The 15,893-nt window shown below is 36.7% G+C and overlaps 1 protein-coding gene across 3 annotated transcripts in view; it reads right to left on the bottom strand.

Moving 5' to 3' along the window:
- Window positions 1-2,080: 2,080 nt before the first annotated feature.
- The window catches only part of cacna2d2b (calcium channel, voltage-dependent, alpha 2/delta subunit 2b), a 37,257-nt gene continuing 23,444 nt past the window's right edge, over window positions 2,081-15,893 (bottom strand). Inside the window, exons 12-39 of one of the 3 annotated variants that reach the window (XM_044123021.1) lie at window positions 15,684-15,794; window positions 15,503-15,581; window positions 13,620-13,669; window positions 13,377-13,466; window positions 13,201-13,266; window positions 13,015-13,089; window positions 12,858-12,932; window positions 12,703-12,774; window positions 12,504-12,575; window positions 11,398-11,459; window positions 11,215-11,291; window positions 11,061-11,121; window positions 10,888-10,985; window positions 10,716-10,806; window positions 10,569-10,631; window positions 10,371-10,474; window positions 10,176-10,274; window positions 9,979-10,070; window positions 9,629-9,676; window positions 8,613-8,684; window positions 8,334-8,486; window positions 8,207-8,259; window positions 7,990-8,045; window positions 7,493-7,616; window positions 7,270-7,379; window positions 7,082-7,164; window positions 6,338-6,486; window positions 2,081-3,497 (exon numbers count right to left, since the gene is read on the bottom strand). In XM_044123021.1, the coding sequence (XP_043978956.1) occupies window positions 6,379-6,486; window positions 7,082-7,164; window positions 7,270-7,379; window positions 7,493-7,616; window positions 7,990-8,045; window positions 8,207-8,259; window positions 8,334-8,486; window positions 8,613-8,684; window positions 9,629-9,676; window positions 9,979-10,070; window positions 10,176-10,274; window positions 10,371-10,474; window positions 10,569-10,631; window positions 10,716-10,806; window positions 10,888-10,985; window positions 11,061-11,121; window positions 11,215-11,291; window positions 11,398-11,459; window positions 12,504-12,575; window positions 12,703-12,774; window positions 12,858-12,932; window positions 13,015-13,089; window positions 13,201-13,266; window positions 13,377-13,466; window positions 13,620-13,669; window positions 15,503-15,581; window positions 15,684-15,794 (2,244 nt within the window). In that variant the 3' untranslated portion in view covers window positions 2,081-3,497; window positions 6,338-6,378. Of the gene's footprint in view, window positions 6,487-7,081; window positions 7,165-7,269; window positions 7,380-7,492; window positions 7,617-7,989; window positions 8,046-8,206; window positions 8,260-8,333; window positions 8,487-8,612; window positions 8,685-9,628; window positions 9,677-9,978; window positions 10,071-10,175; window positions 10,275-10,370; window positions 10,475-10,568; window positions 10,632-10,715; window positions 10,807-10,887; window positions 10,986-11,060; window positions 11,122-11,214; window positions 11,292-11,397; window positions 11,460-12,503; window positions 12,576-12,702; window positions 12,775-12,857; window positions 12,933-13,014; window positions 13,090-13,200; window positions 13,267-13,376; window positions 13,467-13,619; window positions 13,670-15,502; window positions 15,582-15,683; window positions 15,795-15,893 lie in introns of all 3 variants that reach the window. The other 2 variants (XM_044123022.1, XM_044123023.1) reach the window with 2 other exon arrangements.

Below are 15,893 nucleotides of genomic sequence, written 5' to 3'. Positions count from 1 at the left end.
ACGGAAGGTATAACTCATTCAAATACCACAACAGAAAGCAGATGGCTGCCAGGATGGGTGGTTTATGGAGTCTTTGAAGCCAAACATCCCATCTATTTCAAAGCTTTGAAGGTCTGTTGCCTATCGTCTTTCATCCCTCTTGATTCCCAAGATCAAGACAAGTGAGAGCATATTCCCATTTTGACAACAAAAACTGCCTTTTTGATTTATCATCTGCTGTAAATTCAAAGTTTAATCCTCACTTGCTGATGGTCTCTTGGTCAAAAGTAAAGGAAGTGCTGCTCAATAGAATGTACCGATAGAATAAGATCAGAAGAAAATATTTTTCTTTCACTGAGCGAATAACAAACTTAGCCCCAGGATGTTAAAGGTTTTCAGTGCTTACTTATTGCATGTATATACTGTGCACAGTTCAAATTCATTTGATCTTATTAAGTGCAGTCTACAGCTAATGTTATTAGATGCATTTTGCCTTGACTCTCAGTCAGTAAAAATTATAAATATTTTACTGTTGTAAATATTACAATGATAAGTAATCATAAACAAGAAGACAGTACTTTAGTGTAAATGTAACCTGGTTGTATTTCTCTTTTGTTATAATTACACAAAATGTCTTTTTTTATTTTTTGGGGGGTTATTTGTATTGTTATTTCTATTGTTCCTTACTTGACTGAAACACCTCTAAAAAACTCTGTCACTGTTTTAACCTTGTTACTTTAAGATCGGAAACCCCTCCTTTTTATTTCTTCTTCTGTGGTACTGTCTTTAAAATGTTTGTGCCCTTTAGGCCCTCCTCTTTTGTCATATTGTCCTGTGGGAGAGGTGTATGGTGTTTATTTTTCATCTAAATGCCTGATGGACGGAAGGTATAACTCATTCAAATACCACAACAGAAAGCAGATGGCTGCCAGGCTGTGTGTTCTTTTCATTATGCATATCCATTTTATTTATAGATTTATTAAGTTAATTTTTGATATGTACTTTTTTTGTGTAGGACTTGGAACGGGCAGTCTATAACATGGTTATTTTCTGTATGTTGTTCTCGTCAGGTATGTTGTTTAAAAAGGTTTATTTTGCTTATTTGAAAGTTGTGAGACATGGTCCCCCCAGCCCTTTAGTCATGTTGTCCTGTGGGAGAGGACTTGGAGCGGGCAGCCCATAACACGGTTGTTCTCTGTATGTTGTTCTCATTAGAATAAATCGAGAAACCATCCTTTTTAAAGACAAACCGTGTTACGGCCTGTTCACTCAATAAAACCAGCACAACACAGAAAGGATCCGGTTACATAACCAAAACCCATGACCAGAAATATTTTTCAAGTCTTTTGCCAAGGACAAAAATAGCCATTAAACAATCTTGATGCTCTGCATTAAGAGCCCTTGTTGATAAGCCTAAAGGCTTGAGTGTAAAATCTGCTTAAGGTTCGTCTACTAACACACCGTGAAGTACATTTCCTGAGTGGAAAATATGCACATACTCTGTGAATTGTATAAGTTTAACATGCACATAATTTGCTTTTTCCTTATTATTAATATTTTAACTCAAGTTGTAAAACAACACAGAAGACACCTTTTGCACAAAGAGGGGGTCAAATAAAAATCCAGAGGATGGCTCACAGTTATGTCTGTTGGATGATTGTATTGTGGAGTCCCTATTTTTATCTGGAAGACTTCTGTAGAGCCAGGAGACAAATGTGTACAATGTAAAGCCAGGATTAGTGAGGAAGAAATGCAAGTGTTGAACACGTTTTCACATGAACATATCTAACTCTTCTATTGATGCTTGTTACTGAAGTAAAATAGTCAAAAGTTTACATTCAGTTATTATGGGTATGAATGTATATCTAATTTACTAACTACTGTTTTATTTAAAAAACTGTTCAAACTCATTATAAGTAGCTTGAAATTATTATGATTTTAAAAGTCACTATGAGTGCAAGTTGAAAAAGTGACAAATGGATTATGTACTCAGTTAACGTCTAGCTGGGTAAAATATAAAGTATTAAACATAAATTGATCAATTTCAGATGGTATATTATATGACATTAAAATGAAGGTCTAATAAATAATCATTCGGGGCTGAAGTGAAAAATATCAACAGCATTTAATCACCAAAGATATAAACATTTAAATTTCTATTCCTTAATGAGACTGACAAAATCTTTACAAATTCATCCTTTATATTCTGCTGACTGTCACACTGTCTGTACAAAATGAGGTGGTGTTGGAGACTGGCACAAAGAGAGGACATGTTCCAGAGTAAACGACGACATCAGCAAAATGAAAAGCAAAGTCACAGCAAAAACAATCTTATTGTTTGTTTTCCAAAAACTCTGAGGACGTAAACACACAGGGTAATTTACTATATATCAGTTTAGACTCCCTGTGCCCTCAGAAACTTCAAATACATTCAGTTTCTATCTGTTATTAAAAGGTTCAAAATAAACAAACATAAAATATTGCATAAATAAATAAAACAATACTGACATTGTATTTCTCATTAACAAAGCAAGTAGGTGGATGTCTGAAAGTGTGCCTTTGTATTGTTTTCATATACAACTTAGATACGCATAATTAACATTCAGTGTTTCAAACAGAATTTTAATCTTTTGTTTTTCTCCATAAAAGAGATTTTCACTGGGCAGTATGTTGCTCATAACTTTAAACTTTAAACTCTGTGCTTTCATTTGCTGCAAAAGACCTAAATCCTCAATATGCCGTCAGTCCCTGTAGGCTTCACTGAAGTCAAACTTTCAGTTTAATCTGCAGCCTCCTCTTCACGTGCAGTTTTTTCTGAAAAGGGTGCAGGCACAGACCTGCAGAGCTGGATGCAGACATGAATGTAAAATACTCATCAGTACCTATGTACACATATCTGTAAAATGTCCAAAATATCATGCAAGTAAATACAGGTCATTTAAAGTAAATCAATGCCTCAGTCAACATTGTGCTGTAGGCTGCAAAGTTCCTCAAACTCACGTTCCCTTAAGTTACAGCAGACCCACAGAAGATCGTTGTTCTCCACGTTCCCGTCATGCTTGGGTCCAGAAGAGATGCAAAACAGTCCGTTTTGTTAAAGTAGATATTTGTTCATTTAATTCAGTTACTCCTAAATGATATGCAAATCTTTCCAATAGGTGTCTGACATACAAACTGAGTGTGTTGGTGGGATTAAGTAGAAATCTAGAGTCTATTCTTTAATTTAAGACGGAACCACAGTGTAGTAATCAATGAGACAAAGCAGGATGGCAGCAAGGTTCTGTCCATCAGAGAATTTCGGGGGGTTTCTGCAGAGCGTCCGCTTGCTGTGATCTTTCACAACTGTGCTCCTTTTAAAAGTGTCCACGATGAGCATCTTTTAGTATTCCTAGGACGCTTTAAAGCTGGACTGCTCCAATTCTTCAGGGTGTCTTTCACGCTGAATGTCCACAGCTGAGATTCAATGCTGTAATCCAAAATGACTAGTGCAGCAAGGCACTGCAGGGTTGAACACCAGGCTAACAAAGAGAAACATTAATTTACAAGTACTTTTTTTGAAAGGTCTTTTAAAATACATCCCAGGTAAGTCAGCAGCCAGAAAAAAAAAAACAACTTTAAAAGACAAGAGAGCGTGAATCACTGCAGGAGATTCATTCTGGATTTCACCATGTGTACTCTAATCTCTGATATATGATATTTCCTCTTCACATTGGGGAATGTTTTTTTTAGATTCATCAGTAAAAAAAAAAAAAAAAGTTTGTAACTAAAATGTTGCAACTTTGTAATGCAATAACTAGAGTGCAGGTTGACATGCACTTGATGTAACTGTTAAAATAATGTTTTTGTTTAATCACAGATAATCCAATCCACATGTTTACTAGCCTTTGCCTAAGTACTACCCAATTATGCTGGATTTATTGGCTGATGTTGCATTATAGGGTTTGTGTGAGATGTGAAGCTGTGTCAGAGTATTGTAGTGTCCCCTTGTACTGAGGTGATAGTAAGGTATAAATGTTGTGACCAAGCACAAACCAAAAAGCTTGTATTTGTATAAACTCAGTTCAGAATAAAATCAGACTCCTGACTGAAGTCTCTCTTAGGGTACACATAATAAAACACAAACGTTCTCCCACAGTGAATCATGCCAAATAAAATCAAGATGTGGTTTCAAAGCACTGCATGAATGTGAGGTTGACAACACCAAAGCCTTCTAAAGCTACATTCTAAATTCAAAATTGACAACATTTTGGCAATGCAAGTTACATAAAGGTGTCTCAAATGCATAAAACATGTTAGTCACACACGGTCAGTAATTGTATAAGTGAAACACATTGAGAATTATTCATTTCTAACATTGTATGAATGCAGAGAGTGGGGATAATACCATTATGTCTATCAATGTTATAATTTATGCTGATGCATTGATAGTTTATTAAACCAATCACTCATTGTTTGATTCTACTTCCTTGGACATTAAAAACCCACTGAGCAGCTGTAAATCTTTCCCCTAAATTCTATTGTTAACCTTATGACAAAACCAAATGCAAAGATTTTTTTACTGATATGTATCATGAAACATATGTTATTTTTTATTATATTGGCTTTTCCCATGTTACAACTGTCAAATTTTGGGAGCAATAACTTTGGGTGGTCAAATCTGGCTCAATTTAAAGACATACAGTACAAGACGAAAACGTGCCCTGGAGACTAGAGGGAAGTCGTTGAGGATCCTGTCATGTTCGACCCAGAAAACATTTCTCAAACTGTCTTAACAAACCTCAGAGTTGGAGTCAAAGACACTGCAGTGAATGTGAGGTTAAGGCTCATATCTACCATTCATGTGAAACCAGCTGCAGCTGCAATAACTGAGCTTCTTGTGCTGAAGTGAGAGAACACTGACGAGGACTGAACATGCAAACAGAAACAGGCACAAAGGAAACATGGTGTGTAGTTAGTTTCAAACCTATGGATGTGAAAACTGTGGTAGTAACAGCTTAGAATAATAATTAAGTGGAAAAGTGGGGTGCATCTTCATTAGCTTTAAATTCACGTAGACTTCCTAAAACTTCAGAGATAAGTTCATAGTTGGATAATCCTTTCCTTAACCCTTATTTTAATGGGTACAGTAATGTCCAGGAGTTCCAGCCCACATTAAGGGCATTTTACCATTTTATTCTTTAGCTAGATTCAATCAGCAGCCACACAGTGAAGCAGTTGTTAGTGCTATTATTTCACAGGAGGATGACCTTGGGTTTAAATCCTGGAATCTGTTTCACATTTGCATGTCTCCTGCTGCATCCATGCATGCAGTTATACAGTCTTACTCCCTCTGTTAAAAATATGATGAATGTTTGGTTAATTTGCCAAACTAACTTGATCTTTGGTGTGATTTTAGGGTACTGTCTTGTGCACTGGCCACCAGAAATAGCAACCTTGCACAAACCAAATGTTTAAACTGTGACTGGACGGATGAACGTAATGTATTTTTGGTCCTGTTTGTACTGAAATTATTTTAAATAGTCATTCAAGATAAAGTGAACATTATTGTATCTGTTTAGTTTTTCTCTTTTGCTTTGTTTTTTTCTCTTAAAGAAAATCTTTTATGTTTAATACTTTTTCACCAGTAAAAGTTCAGCAAACTTCCACAGCATGAAATTAGGTTTCTAAATCAGATTTTCTTTGCTCAAATAAATTTCAAAGCTTTACACACTGTTTTCCATGCATGTGATCAGTTGTAGAGCTGATTTGGTATTGAAACTGACTAAATGCCAAAGGAGTCCTATCTGGACAGAAAACAACAACTTTTTGTCTGAAGCTCACTCAGCACCTGACTCTTATATTTACACTTACAGGCTTCAGTGATGATAAATGCCTCAGATCAGTTTCTGTACAAACAACCGTAAGACACAAATGCTGCAATGTTTTTAAAATACAGTACAAAGTTGGAATGCAGGAACTTCCCCTGTAATGGTACATTTCCATAATGTGCTTCTGACACCTTTTGTGATCTCAGTTAATTGTAAGCATATTAAAACAAGCAGGTTTATAATTCATTGTTATTCACTCCTCTTTAAGGTAAACCTTGACTGCCTCTGTGACCTTTTTTTAATGTTAAATGTGGAAAACAGAAATAGAAGCTAATGTTCTCAACGAAGTTAAGTTGCATGCATTCGACACGTTTCCTTCCAGGATTTTGCATTTGAGCCCTCAAAAAGCCAAGAAATGGATAAGCAATAAGGCAGGAAAAAAATATCAGGGGCAGTTACAGGGCTTTCCAATCAAAGCACAACACACTGTGAGTAGTCAGCAAAAAGAAAGAAAAAGAAAAAAATTCATCACAGTTGCTGTTTGATCTGACCTTCCGTAGATCCGAGCCTAAATCCGAGGAGATGGAACATGTCAGAGTGTTTGGATGTGTGAGAGATGAAAGAGAATGAGCTGAATGAAGAGAAGGGTTCCTATAGAGGCCTGAAATGAAGAACCTCGACCACACTCTGACGTGTTTTCCTGAGTAAAGAAAGAGAAAAACATCAAAATAAAATCCTTCTGAATGTGTTTTCATTTTACAAACAAAATAAACAAACAGTAAAATTTTGCTTATGTTTGCAAGCTTGCGAATCCTGTTTTTGATGCATATGCAGTTTTAAAAAAAAAGGATGAGTACTTTAAAACTAGGTAGCATACATTTACGTTTTGGGCTTGCATTAACTCACTTTTGCTGAGTGGAGCATTTTTTTTAGCCATATGCTGTTGTGCACATCTGCACATGGAGAGAATGAACAGCAAAATATCTTGTATCTTCTGTCCTGATGCAGCCGATTCAATGTTATGTTTGCTACTACTCAGTTTATTAACATGCAAACATTTAGCAAACTTTCAAGCTTTATCAAAAAATAATTTAAAAAAGGTTAAAGAACTTTAGGCCTCTTAATCCAAGCGCCATAAGAATTATTGTGATTAAAATTTCTTTAATAATGTAAAAGACTAATTTGTTCCACATACAGGAAACAATTCCATCTCCTTCTCAGACCAAAATAATCACATTTTTCTGCTTCATGTTAAGGTGAGAACTTAAAGCACAAATATAACACTTCCTACTTACTAAGGCACTGTAGTCAAAGCAGGGAGTTGGACCTCTACGATATCGCGCATTGCTCAGCAGTTCACATGGATTTTCCTCCTGAACTTTTTGCACTGAGTTAAAGAAAGCCAACTGGAAACGCATTTGAAATTTCCACTTTCAGATAAAATGAAAACGGCGCAGGAAGTGTGAGAGGGCAGAAAGGATACACTCCCTCTTGATCTGGGACAGTTTCTCAATCTCACAGGAGCTGCAGGGCAATGTCTCAGCCACCACAAAGAGCAAATTGGTGTTTTCAATCCGCTTTGAATGGAACAGCCTGTGGGAGACATTGATGGATAGTTAGCCCACCCATATCGACAGAATTGGCCTAAGTGCACAGATAGAAAGAGCACTCAAACATATTTTGCTGATGCTGGAGAAAGTGCTGACCGTGAGCAGTTTCCACAGTCCTGCAGGACGTTGTAGGAGTTGGTGGTGTTTGTGAAGTAGAACTGGCTTTGGATGGTCACACAGCTGCTTTGTTTTGTCTCAAAGGCATCAATAAAGATGTCATCTAAAAGACAAAATCAACAGACTCTATGTTCTTGCATTTAAATCGTTAAACATTGAACACTGAATGGGTTTGAATACTGCATTTCAAGACTCTGTGGCTCAATGTGGAGAGTACTAGTCTTGAAGTTAACATGTTGAGTTCAACTTCAGCTTGTTTTTTTGTGTTAAATGGTTGAATGTAGTTCTACTGTGAAGCACTTTCAAAGGTCAGTACGAGTAAAAAAGATCTGCTTTATCTTAACCATCCTGCTTCTGGAAATAAATAGACCAAGGTGTGGTTACGGCATTGGCTACATCATGAATGAAATCCAGAAAAAACTGAAGCTACATTTGGAAAATTTTTATGTTCATGTATTTCACTCAGATTGGGTCACCTTGGTGGAGCCAGCTGCTGTAAACAAGTCCATAGAGAAGCTGCTGAATCACAGACCTAGAACAGAAGGACATAAAAAAAAAAAATTATGTTCATTTTATAAACATCAGCAAAATAGTAAATGTATGACTGTAAATCAACAATGAACCAGGATCATGTGCACATCTGGACTGATTTACAAGCTACTTCCAGTGTGAGTTGATTTGCAAACCTCTCACCATGCCAGTGTGGATGTCCACCATGCCAAGCTCAAGACATCGCTTATGGACGGCTGCAGAAACAGTGAACAGTAAGACAACAGTGCAGCTGCCTTCCATCATTTAAAACCCTGCCTGTATGACTCACCACATAGATGCCCCTTGGCGCTGCTCCAGTGTGGCTTCTGCTGACCATTTCGCACGCAGACTGGTACTGGAAGGACTGTCGACGAGCAAAGATGGAGTTGTTGTAGAGCGCATACATCAGGAACGGGTCCACATCGCCGAAGAAGAGGCCAATCTGAGGACAAATGTGAAAACATGATTCAATTATTTTGTACTTAAGGTTTTTGCGTCACTTTAAGCAGCAGAAAATGATTAAACATAATGTCCGATTTATTCCACCGCTGCAGAAGCAAACAGCCACCTGTTTCCAGTGATCTCTCTGATTGGACATGACGAGGAAGCCGCCATCATCGATGAGATAGCACTGCAAGTCCTGCAAAAAACAAAAAAAACAAAACAAAAACAGTAGCAGCAGTTAGCTCAGGTGTTTTCATTTCTTCAATTTTTGCTGTAACAGCATCAGTGTTTGGGCCTCTGTGTTTTCTACCTCCATTGAAGACACTTTAAAAAGTACTTCAACTAAATGTCCTCACTGTTTTGCACTTTTCTTCACTTGCTATCTGATATAGACCACAATGAGCTTTGGCGAATCCAGCACTGTGAAAAAGTATTTGTCAGCTTGTCTCTTTTTTGTCACACTTACATGTTTCAAAGATTTCAACTATAGACAAAGATAATCTTGACTAAATACCAAAAACAGTTTTAAATGATAATGAAATACATTAAGGTAAAGAAACTATCCAATTTAACCTGGTCCTAAAAGTAAAAGTAATTACTTTGCAAACCCACTCTTCTTTGCAGAATATCAGTATTCTGGTGGACTGTAGTTTTGTTCTTTCATAAGGTGACAAACTGATGGTCAAATATTCTCCTTAGATTTTTTGTTACTAATCTTTACCAGAGTTGCTGATAAACTTGGAGGGTGTTGTGTACATACTTATCTATGAATCACCAAATTGGTGACAGAATTATAAGGTGAGAGTTTGCTATGGACATTTTTTTTGATGTCTTAAAATAAAAAATTAAAGCAAACCCAATTAGGTGTTACAAAAAGAACAGAAAAATAGAACAGTCTTGGTTTATAAATGTGAAAAAAACAAAAAAACAATTCAAATCACTGGCTAGGATTTAAAATTCAAACTATGCTACCACTTGTTTCTTCATCCTCTTGTAAACTCAATTAAACACAGCCAGAGCTGCAGACTGTGCTACATCTAAATAAAAGCCGACTACTCTGCTTTGATCAGCAGTAGATTAATATTTACCATTTACTCAATGAGCTCTGGTGTCATAACTGAAAAAAGGAAAGGTTCTTACATCTGTGTTTACTTCACAGTCCATCTCACAGCTTCTGGATGGTCCACACTATTCAGGAAAAAACAAAATCAAAAGAGTGATGGACATTATTTATAGATACAGAGCACATTTCATACATTGATTAAAAACTTTGCTTAAAAAAAATTTTAACTCCAAAAACAGAAATGGACAACAACAAAACAAGCACTTATAAAGGAACTACATAGAGATTTAAAACAGCACACTCCAGTAAAATTACACTGAAAATTGTAAAGAGAAAAAAATAAAATGTTCTAAATAAAATACAATAACCAGCCTGAAAGCTGGATTGTTCCAACACTGTGATTAAGGACTGAAAGCCTGTGGTGTACCTTGTGTGACCCCTGTCGGTTATCTGACACGTTGCTGGCCAGGATTTTAAACTTGTCCACCCACGCCTCCAGGTCCAGCTTCACTCCAATCACTGTGAGCCAGGAGAACAAACCAAGTAAACACCAAGGGAAGCAAAAATGTTTAAATTAAAAAGGTAAGGTGGTTTCCTGAATATCAGAGTGAAATGGTTTCTCACCTGAAGGCTTGAGCAGTTTTCCTCCTAAATCAACCTCGACAGCTGAACTAACCAGGATTCCTGTGGTGCCGTTTTCAGCCCCAAAAGGGTCATCATCTGCTGCTCAGGACAAACACATGAGAGAATCACTGTATTTGCACTTTAGCTGTTATGATTTTATATGATTTACATTCTGCATTTTGCTGTGTTACGCACAAGGTCTCTGTGAAGGTCTGAACATGTAGCCTTTGTTATCCAGGCTTCTTCTGTAGTAATCTGAATTAAACGGTTCTGGATCCTCGTCCCACAACTCAGCAGCTCTAAGGACCAGAAACACACATGATGAAACATCTAAAACAAAAAATGTCTGTTTTCATTTAAAATATTTCTGCCTCTGTTGCTGATTTTACGTACATGTTGGGAAAAACGCGCGTTATTCCTCCATGCGTGGATCCAAAAACAGCAAGGAAGCCGTATCTGTAATTATTATTCTGTCAGCATTAGTCTGTTTGGTGATTGTGATTTGTGTTTGCTCTTTTGGTTACTGTGTAGCTGACTCACGCATTCAGATCCTGTTTCTTCCAAACACGAGACGCAAGCTGACCAATAATCCTTGAATCCAGGATAAGGTTGTGGATGAGACCTTGGTCACCTATAAAATAAAAAAGAGGCAGATTGTCCATCTGTGTGTGCCCCGAACTCCAAGGTATGAACTCTGTGTGTGTGAACTCACATTCATCGGACTCTGGGGAGATATCCAGCATGAGAGAGAGGAAGTTCTGCAGGAACTGTGTGTTGTTATCAGAAAGCTGCAGGTTCTTGCAGTATTCTCTGCAGATACAAAAGAATGAATGAAACTAATTCTTTCTTTTAAAACAGAATCAAAGAAAGTATAAGGATGGTTACCTGGGAGCCAGAAAAACATGTCCGGAGGACTCAAAGGAGCTCGGCAACAATGACTGCATATCTAAAGCACAAAACAGATTTGCTTCTTTGAGCTCTCACTTCTGCTGGTTATCATGATGCTATGACACACAGACCAACTCCTTCCTGTACTCACACTGGAGCTGCACCATCACATCGCTCAGGTCTGCCTGGATGAAGTTCTCACTATAGGGAGGTAATACCAGACCAAGACTGCAGGTGGCAGCAGCCCAACACATAGAGAAATTATTGAGGAGATACAGCAGGAGACGAAAAGCTACATAATGTAGTTTTTTTTCTTTTTCTTTTTTGAGTTTACCTGTAATCAGTGTCATTGATTGGAGTCCAGGTGTAACGTCTGTATGCCTCATCGATGTATTGCTGCCATCATACAGATGTGTTTGTCAACATACAGATGTCATTGTTGCAAAAGTTTTAAAAATTATTTTCAGAATCTCTATCATTTCATTATTTTTTCCAGGTGAAATTTGATATGGTAGAATTCTTTCTTCCTAATTTACCCCTGCCACAGATTAATGACAAATTGCGACAAATTTAACTTCATCTCCCATTCACTATTATTCAAACTGCAATGTATCCCTGGCATTATTTCTTAGTTTTGGTGTTTAGCAATTAATAGGTACTAAATCCTCCAATAATGTTTCAAATATAAAAAATATGAGGTAAAATAAGAGCTGCATTTTCAGATTTTGATGCTTTCTTTGTCTGTTTCTAGATGTTTACATGTCTCACCTACATAAACCTAATCATATACTTATTTCACAGCAGAACTACTTCGTATTCTGTTCTGCAGAATTGACAGCATAAACCTCTTACTGGTTATGTGTGCAAAGTTTACTCTGTATCCATCGACTTCTCCGACATTCAGTTTGGGTAAAAGTTGATCTGATTTGAGAGTCTATATTAAATATAGTCAGAGGTGCAATTTTGTAACGTGTAAGATACTGAAGTGGGCTCTTTTACATTGTTTCATAAGACTACTGCAGAGCACTGTCTGTAATATGGTGTACAGTGACACCAAGTGGTGGCCATACTATAATGAAATTTTTAAAACCATAAAAAAATAGATTTTTAAATAAATTCTATTTATATATTACCAATTTATTACTTAAAACCAACAGAATATTTGCACACAGTCAAAAGAAATCTGTAGATAACTCTGATAAATGTAGCTATAGAAAAAGGTAGACATAGAGTGTCTACACAGATTCAAATTTTCTGTTTTGTCAATTTGAAAAATCTTTTCATCAATGGATAGTTGCATGGAGAACAGAGGGCCAGACAGAAGGATGACATTAGAGTGGGAGTTTTTATATAAAAAAATAAAACTAGCTGGAGGAATATATTTCAGCACTGAGGCAACAAAGAAGTCTGGAAATATAAGTATTGTTTCAATTTACTTACGTCATCAACAGAATTAATGAGAGTTTTTATCTGCATTTCTCCTGGTTTTCCATCAATCATTTGTCGTCGAATCTGAGTAAAAAAAAAGTCGATTTTTTTGGGTTTTTTTGTTTGCGCTGTCCTTTAGTCACCAGTACAAACAGAGGACTGGTGAGAGACCTACTAACTAAAAATATTTTTGAATTTATGTGCTACTCGCCTCCTCCTTATTACTGTCCTCTACTTCTGCATCCAGGAAGTCCAAGGTCACGGGTTCGGGGAGGTTCACAGGCTGGGACGAGTCAAACAGAAATCACATAAGTCTTTCCAAAAACCCGAAACATAGCGACCTCTCAGTGCTCAGATATAGGTCACCTTCGGCTGGAGATTAGGATGGAGGAGCAGATATCCATTTGGGTCGATGGCAAATATGTATCCGTTGGCTCCAAGCTGTTCCAGAGAAAAAAACAGAAAATTAAACTGCTCTGTTGCTCTGTGTAGCAAGTTAAAAACAAAATTAAGATGTACATACGTTATAGCGTGGTGTCAGTCGCTTTATCTCATCTAGATGTACATCCACTCCCATGACGCCTAATATCAACTGATTCTGGAAAAATCATTTAGAAGAAAACACATAAAAATGTTAAATCTGAAATATCTGAACTTTTAAGCTTCTGACGATCAAACTAAACTGTGGGGAAAATCAAAGTTTTGCTACCTGTGAGTTTCCATTCATACTGAGATTGAACACAGGCAGAGTCCCCGTCACCACCAGGCCCAGACCCTTCAAAGAAGAAGTTTAGAACCACTTATGTATATTCAAACAATTCATACTTTTTCTCCAGTGTGTAAGATTTAGTTGCTGTGTTTGATTGAGTAGACTCAGAAACTCACTAGAGCGTCCTGGTACACATTGGTCCACTGAACCTGCTTGGCCTCGCCGCCTGCCAGAACCATAGGGCGCCCCAAAACGTCCAGGTACTCCTGATGAAACACAGACGTAGCCGATGTCACAGCCAGCCCCAAAACAAAAATACATCAAGCCGCAGACTGGGAATGCTGCAAAACGAGGATGGGTGCTTGAAGTAAAACAGTGACTGAGGGATCAGCTGCATCAGAGGAACCAAGCAAACCCACCTGGGTATTAATCCGTATGGCACAGATGGAGCGAATCTCAAAATAGTAACCTGGCAGGCCACGGACGGGGGAAAACAGACAGACAGAGAGAAAGAAAAGAGATTGCATGTGTGAGATCAGAGGAAACACATTGTGGGGCTTATGAATATTCCAGATTTGAGTAGATGTTACTTAAAACTGTGACTCAGACACCTAAATCGCAAAGACAGGGAGCTTAGAGAGGAATATTACACAGCAATAAATGTCAGTGTATTTATTCAGATTAGGCAAGAAATCATAACCATACAAGCTCCCAAAGAACAAAGATTATGTGATTAAAACTCTGAACTGGTGCTAATCCAGTCCAATCCAATCCAGTGCAATCAAATGAAATCCAGTCATCCAGATTTTATTTTTTTCTTTTATCTGCATTTAAGATGCTTGGAAATAGCTCCTAAATCAACCACAGATTTCATGTCTGTACCCTGAAGTTTAAAAACATGATTTGTGCATGTAGAAACTGACATTTCATTTTTGCATTTTCCTTCACAAAAGAGGTAAGAATCAATTAAACTTTCATCTGGACTTTGATTCAGTCGTTCTAATACATCCCTATGTTTCTATATAAACCATTCATTTGTAGCTCATACTTGCTTAATTGGTTATGACACCATAGCCCTTTTAGTCAATTTACTGTATTTATCATTATAATGATGACTTTGCACATCATAATGATGTGCAAAATCCATCTAGAAAAATTATGATTTTCCACATGAGGTACATTTTTTTTTACAAAAAATCTAAATAGGAAGCAGTTATAGCAGAACCTCCTGTAAATCCAGTCTGGCTATCTCTTTCATAATGTAACAAACTAGAGTAAAGAATATTGAGTTCAGCTCAGTTTTATAAAATATCAGTTCTAAATCCAGAACTGAGGCACCGACATGAAGCTGACATTGCTTACTTTTTCTTATATTCAACACGTAGAATGTCATTCTGCAAACTATCAAAATGTTTTTATGTTTCAGCTGATATGCAAATATCTCACAGTCAGATTATGTTCAGTATGATGTCCAGAAAAGCAATATACCTACACACAAAAGTTAATAATGAACAAGTAAAACAAAAGGTTTATGTGAATTTGTAAAACTGAGGGTTTATAACTATAACTTTAAAATCTCCTCCAAGAAGTTAAAGTTTTCCCAGAATAGCATTTAGGTTTATGATGTTGTATTCTGCTGTTTCAATTTTGTAAGACTTGGGTAATTGTTCATATTAACTTTTGTTCGGTTTCTTTAAATCTGGGAAAATCCAGCATATTCTACCATTTACACCAAATGTTCAGCAATACACAAGTTTGAAATATGTCTTTAAACTGTTATCTTTAATAGTTTACTGAAAATTGGTAAAATAAATAAAAATACTTTCTAATACTGTTTATTTTAGTGGTTATTTTTGTAGCTAAGCTAACATAAAGGACTGGAAGAAAAAGGTGTAGAAGGAAGTGCTTAAAATCTGTTTTAAGAATCAAACCATAGGTCATGACGATGAAATAAAATACTTATTCTCCTTTAACATAAAAAGATTATTTTTGTTTTTTATAGTTAAAAAGTATGTCTACACAAAACTTTATCATTTTTCCCCAAACACATAAGGGGAGAATATTAATCATAATAAAAGAAGGAGTATGTCTACAAACAAAATTGTTCAGGTCTTATGGGAAACAGTGGTGGTATAAAGGATGATGTATAGCTAAAGTCTCTAATATAACAAAATGCTGTTCATTATACTTTCACACTACTGACTTGATTTTGGAGCTGCTGTCTCTAAACAGACACTCTTTATGGTGGTGTTTTGCATAGTAAATGGCTATAAAACTTGGTGAAAGAAAAATGTCGGCTCACCTTTATTAGTACAAGCAATCCACTGTAAAGGCGTTACGTCGTAGTTATGTTGACCCACGGAAAAGGTAAACACGCGGACCTTGGTGGAGGAGGCAGAGAGAAAATAAATGGGATTCAAGCAATAAAATGCATCAATTTCATGCACAGACGATTCCTTGGAATATATCATGATAACACTGACCGTTTTGTTGGGCCAGTTATATTGTAGGAAGACATCCTGAGCCCTATCCTCCCCTCCATCAGTAAACAGCATAATTATTTTATTGCAGTTAGCCCGCGGGACATTTGTCTTCTGTAAAATACGGTAATAAATATGCACGACAGGTTGATACAGAGACAAAACATAGTATGTTTGGAGCTCATTTTCTTCCTGGTACAATAAGTCACAGAG

The sequence above is a fragment of the Gambusia affinis genome, linkage group LG07, assembly GCF_019740435.1.
Source record: "Gambusia affinis linkage group LG07, SWU_Gaff_1.0, whole genome shotgun sequence".
Lineage (NCBI taxonomy): Eukaryota > Metazoa > Chordata > Actinopteri > Cyprinodontiformes > Poeciliidae > Gambusia > Gambusia affinis.
The sequence above is the reverse complement of the archived record's forward strand: the minus strand, read 5'-3'. Positions and strand labels throughout refer to the sequence as shown.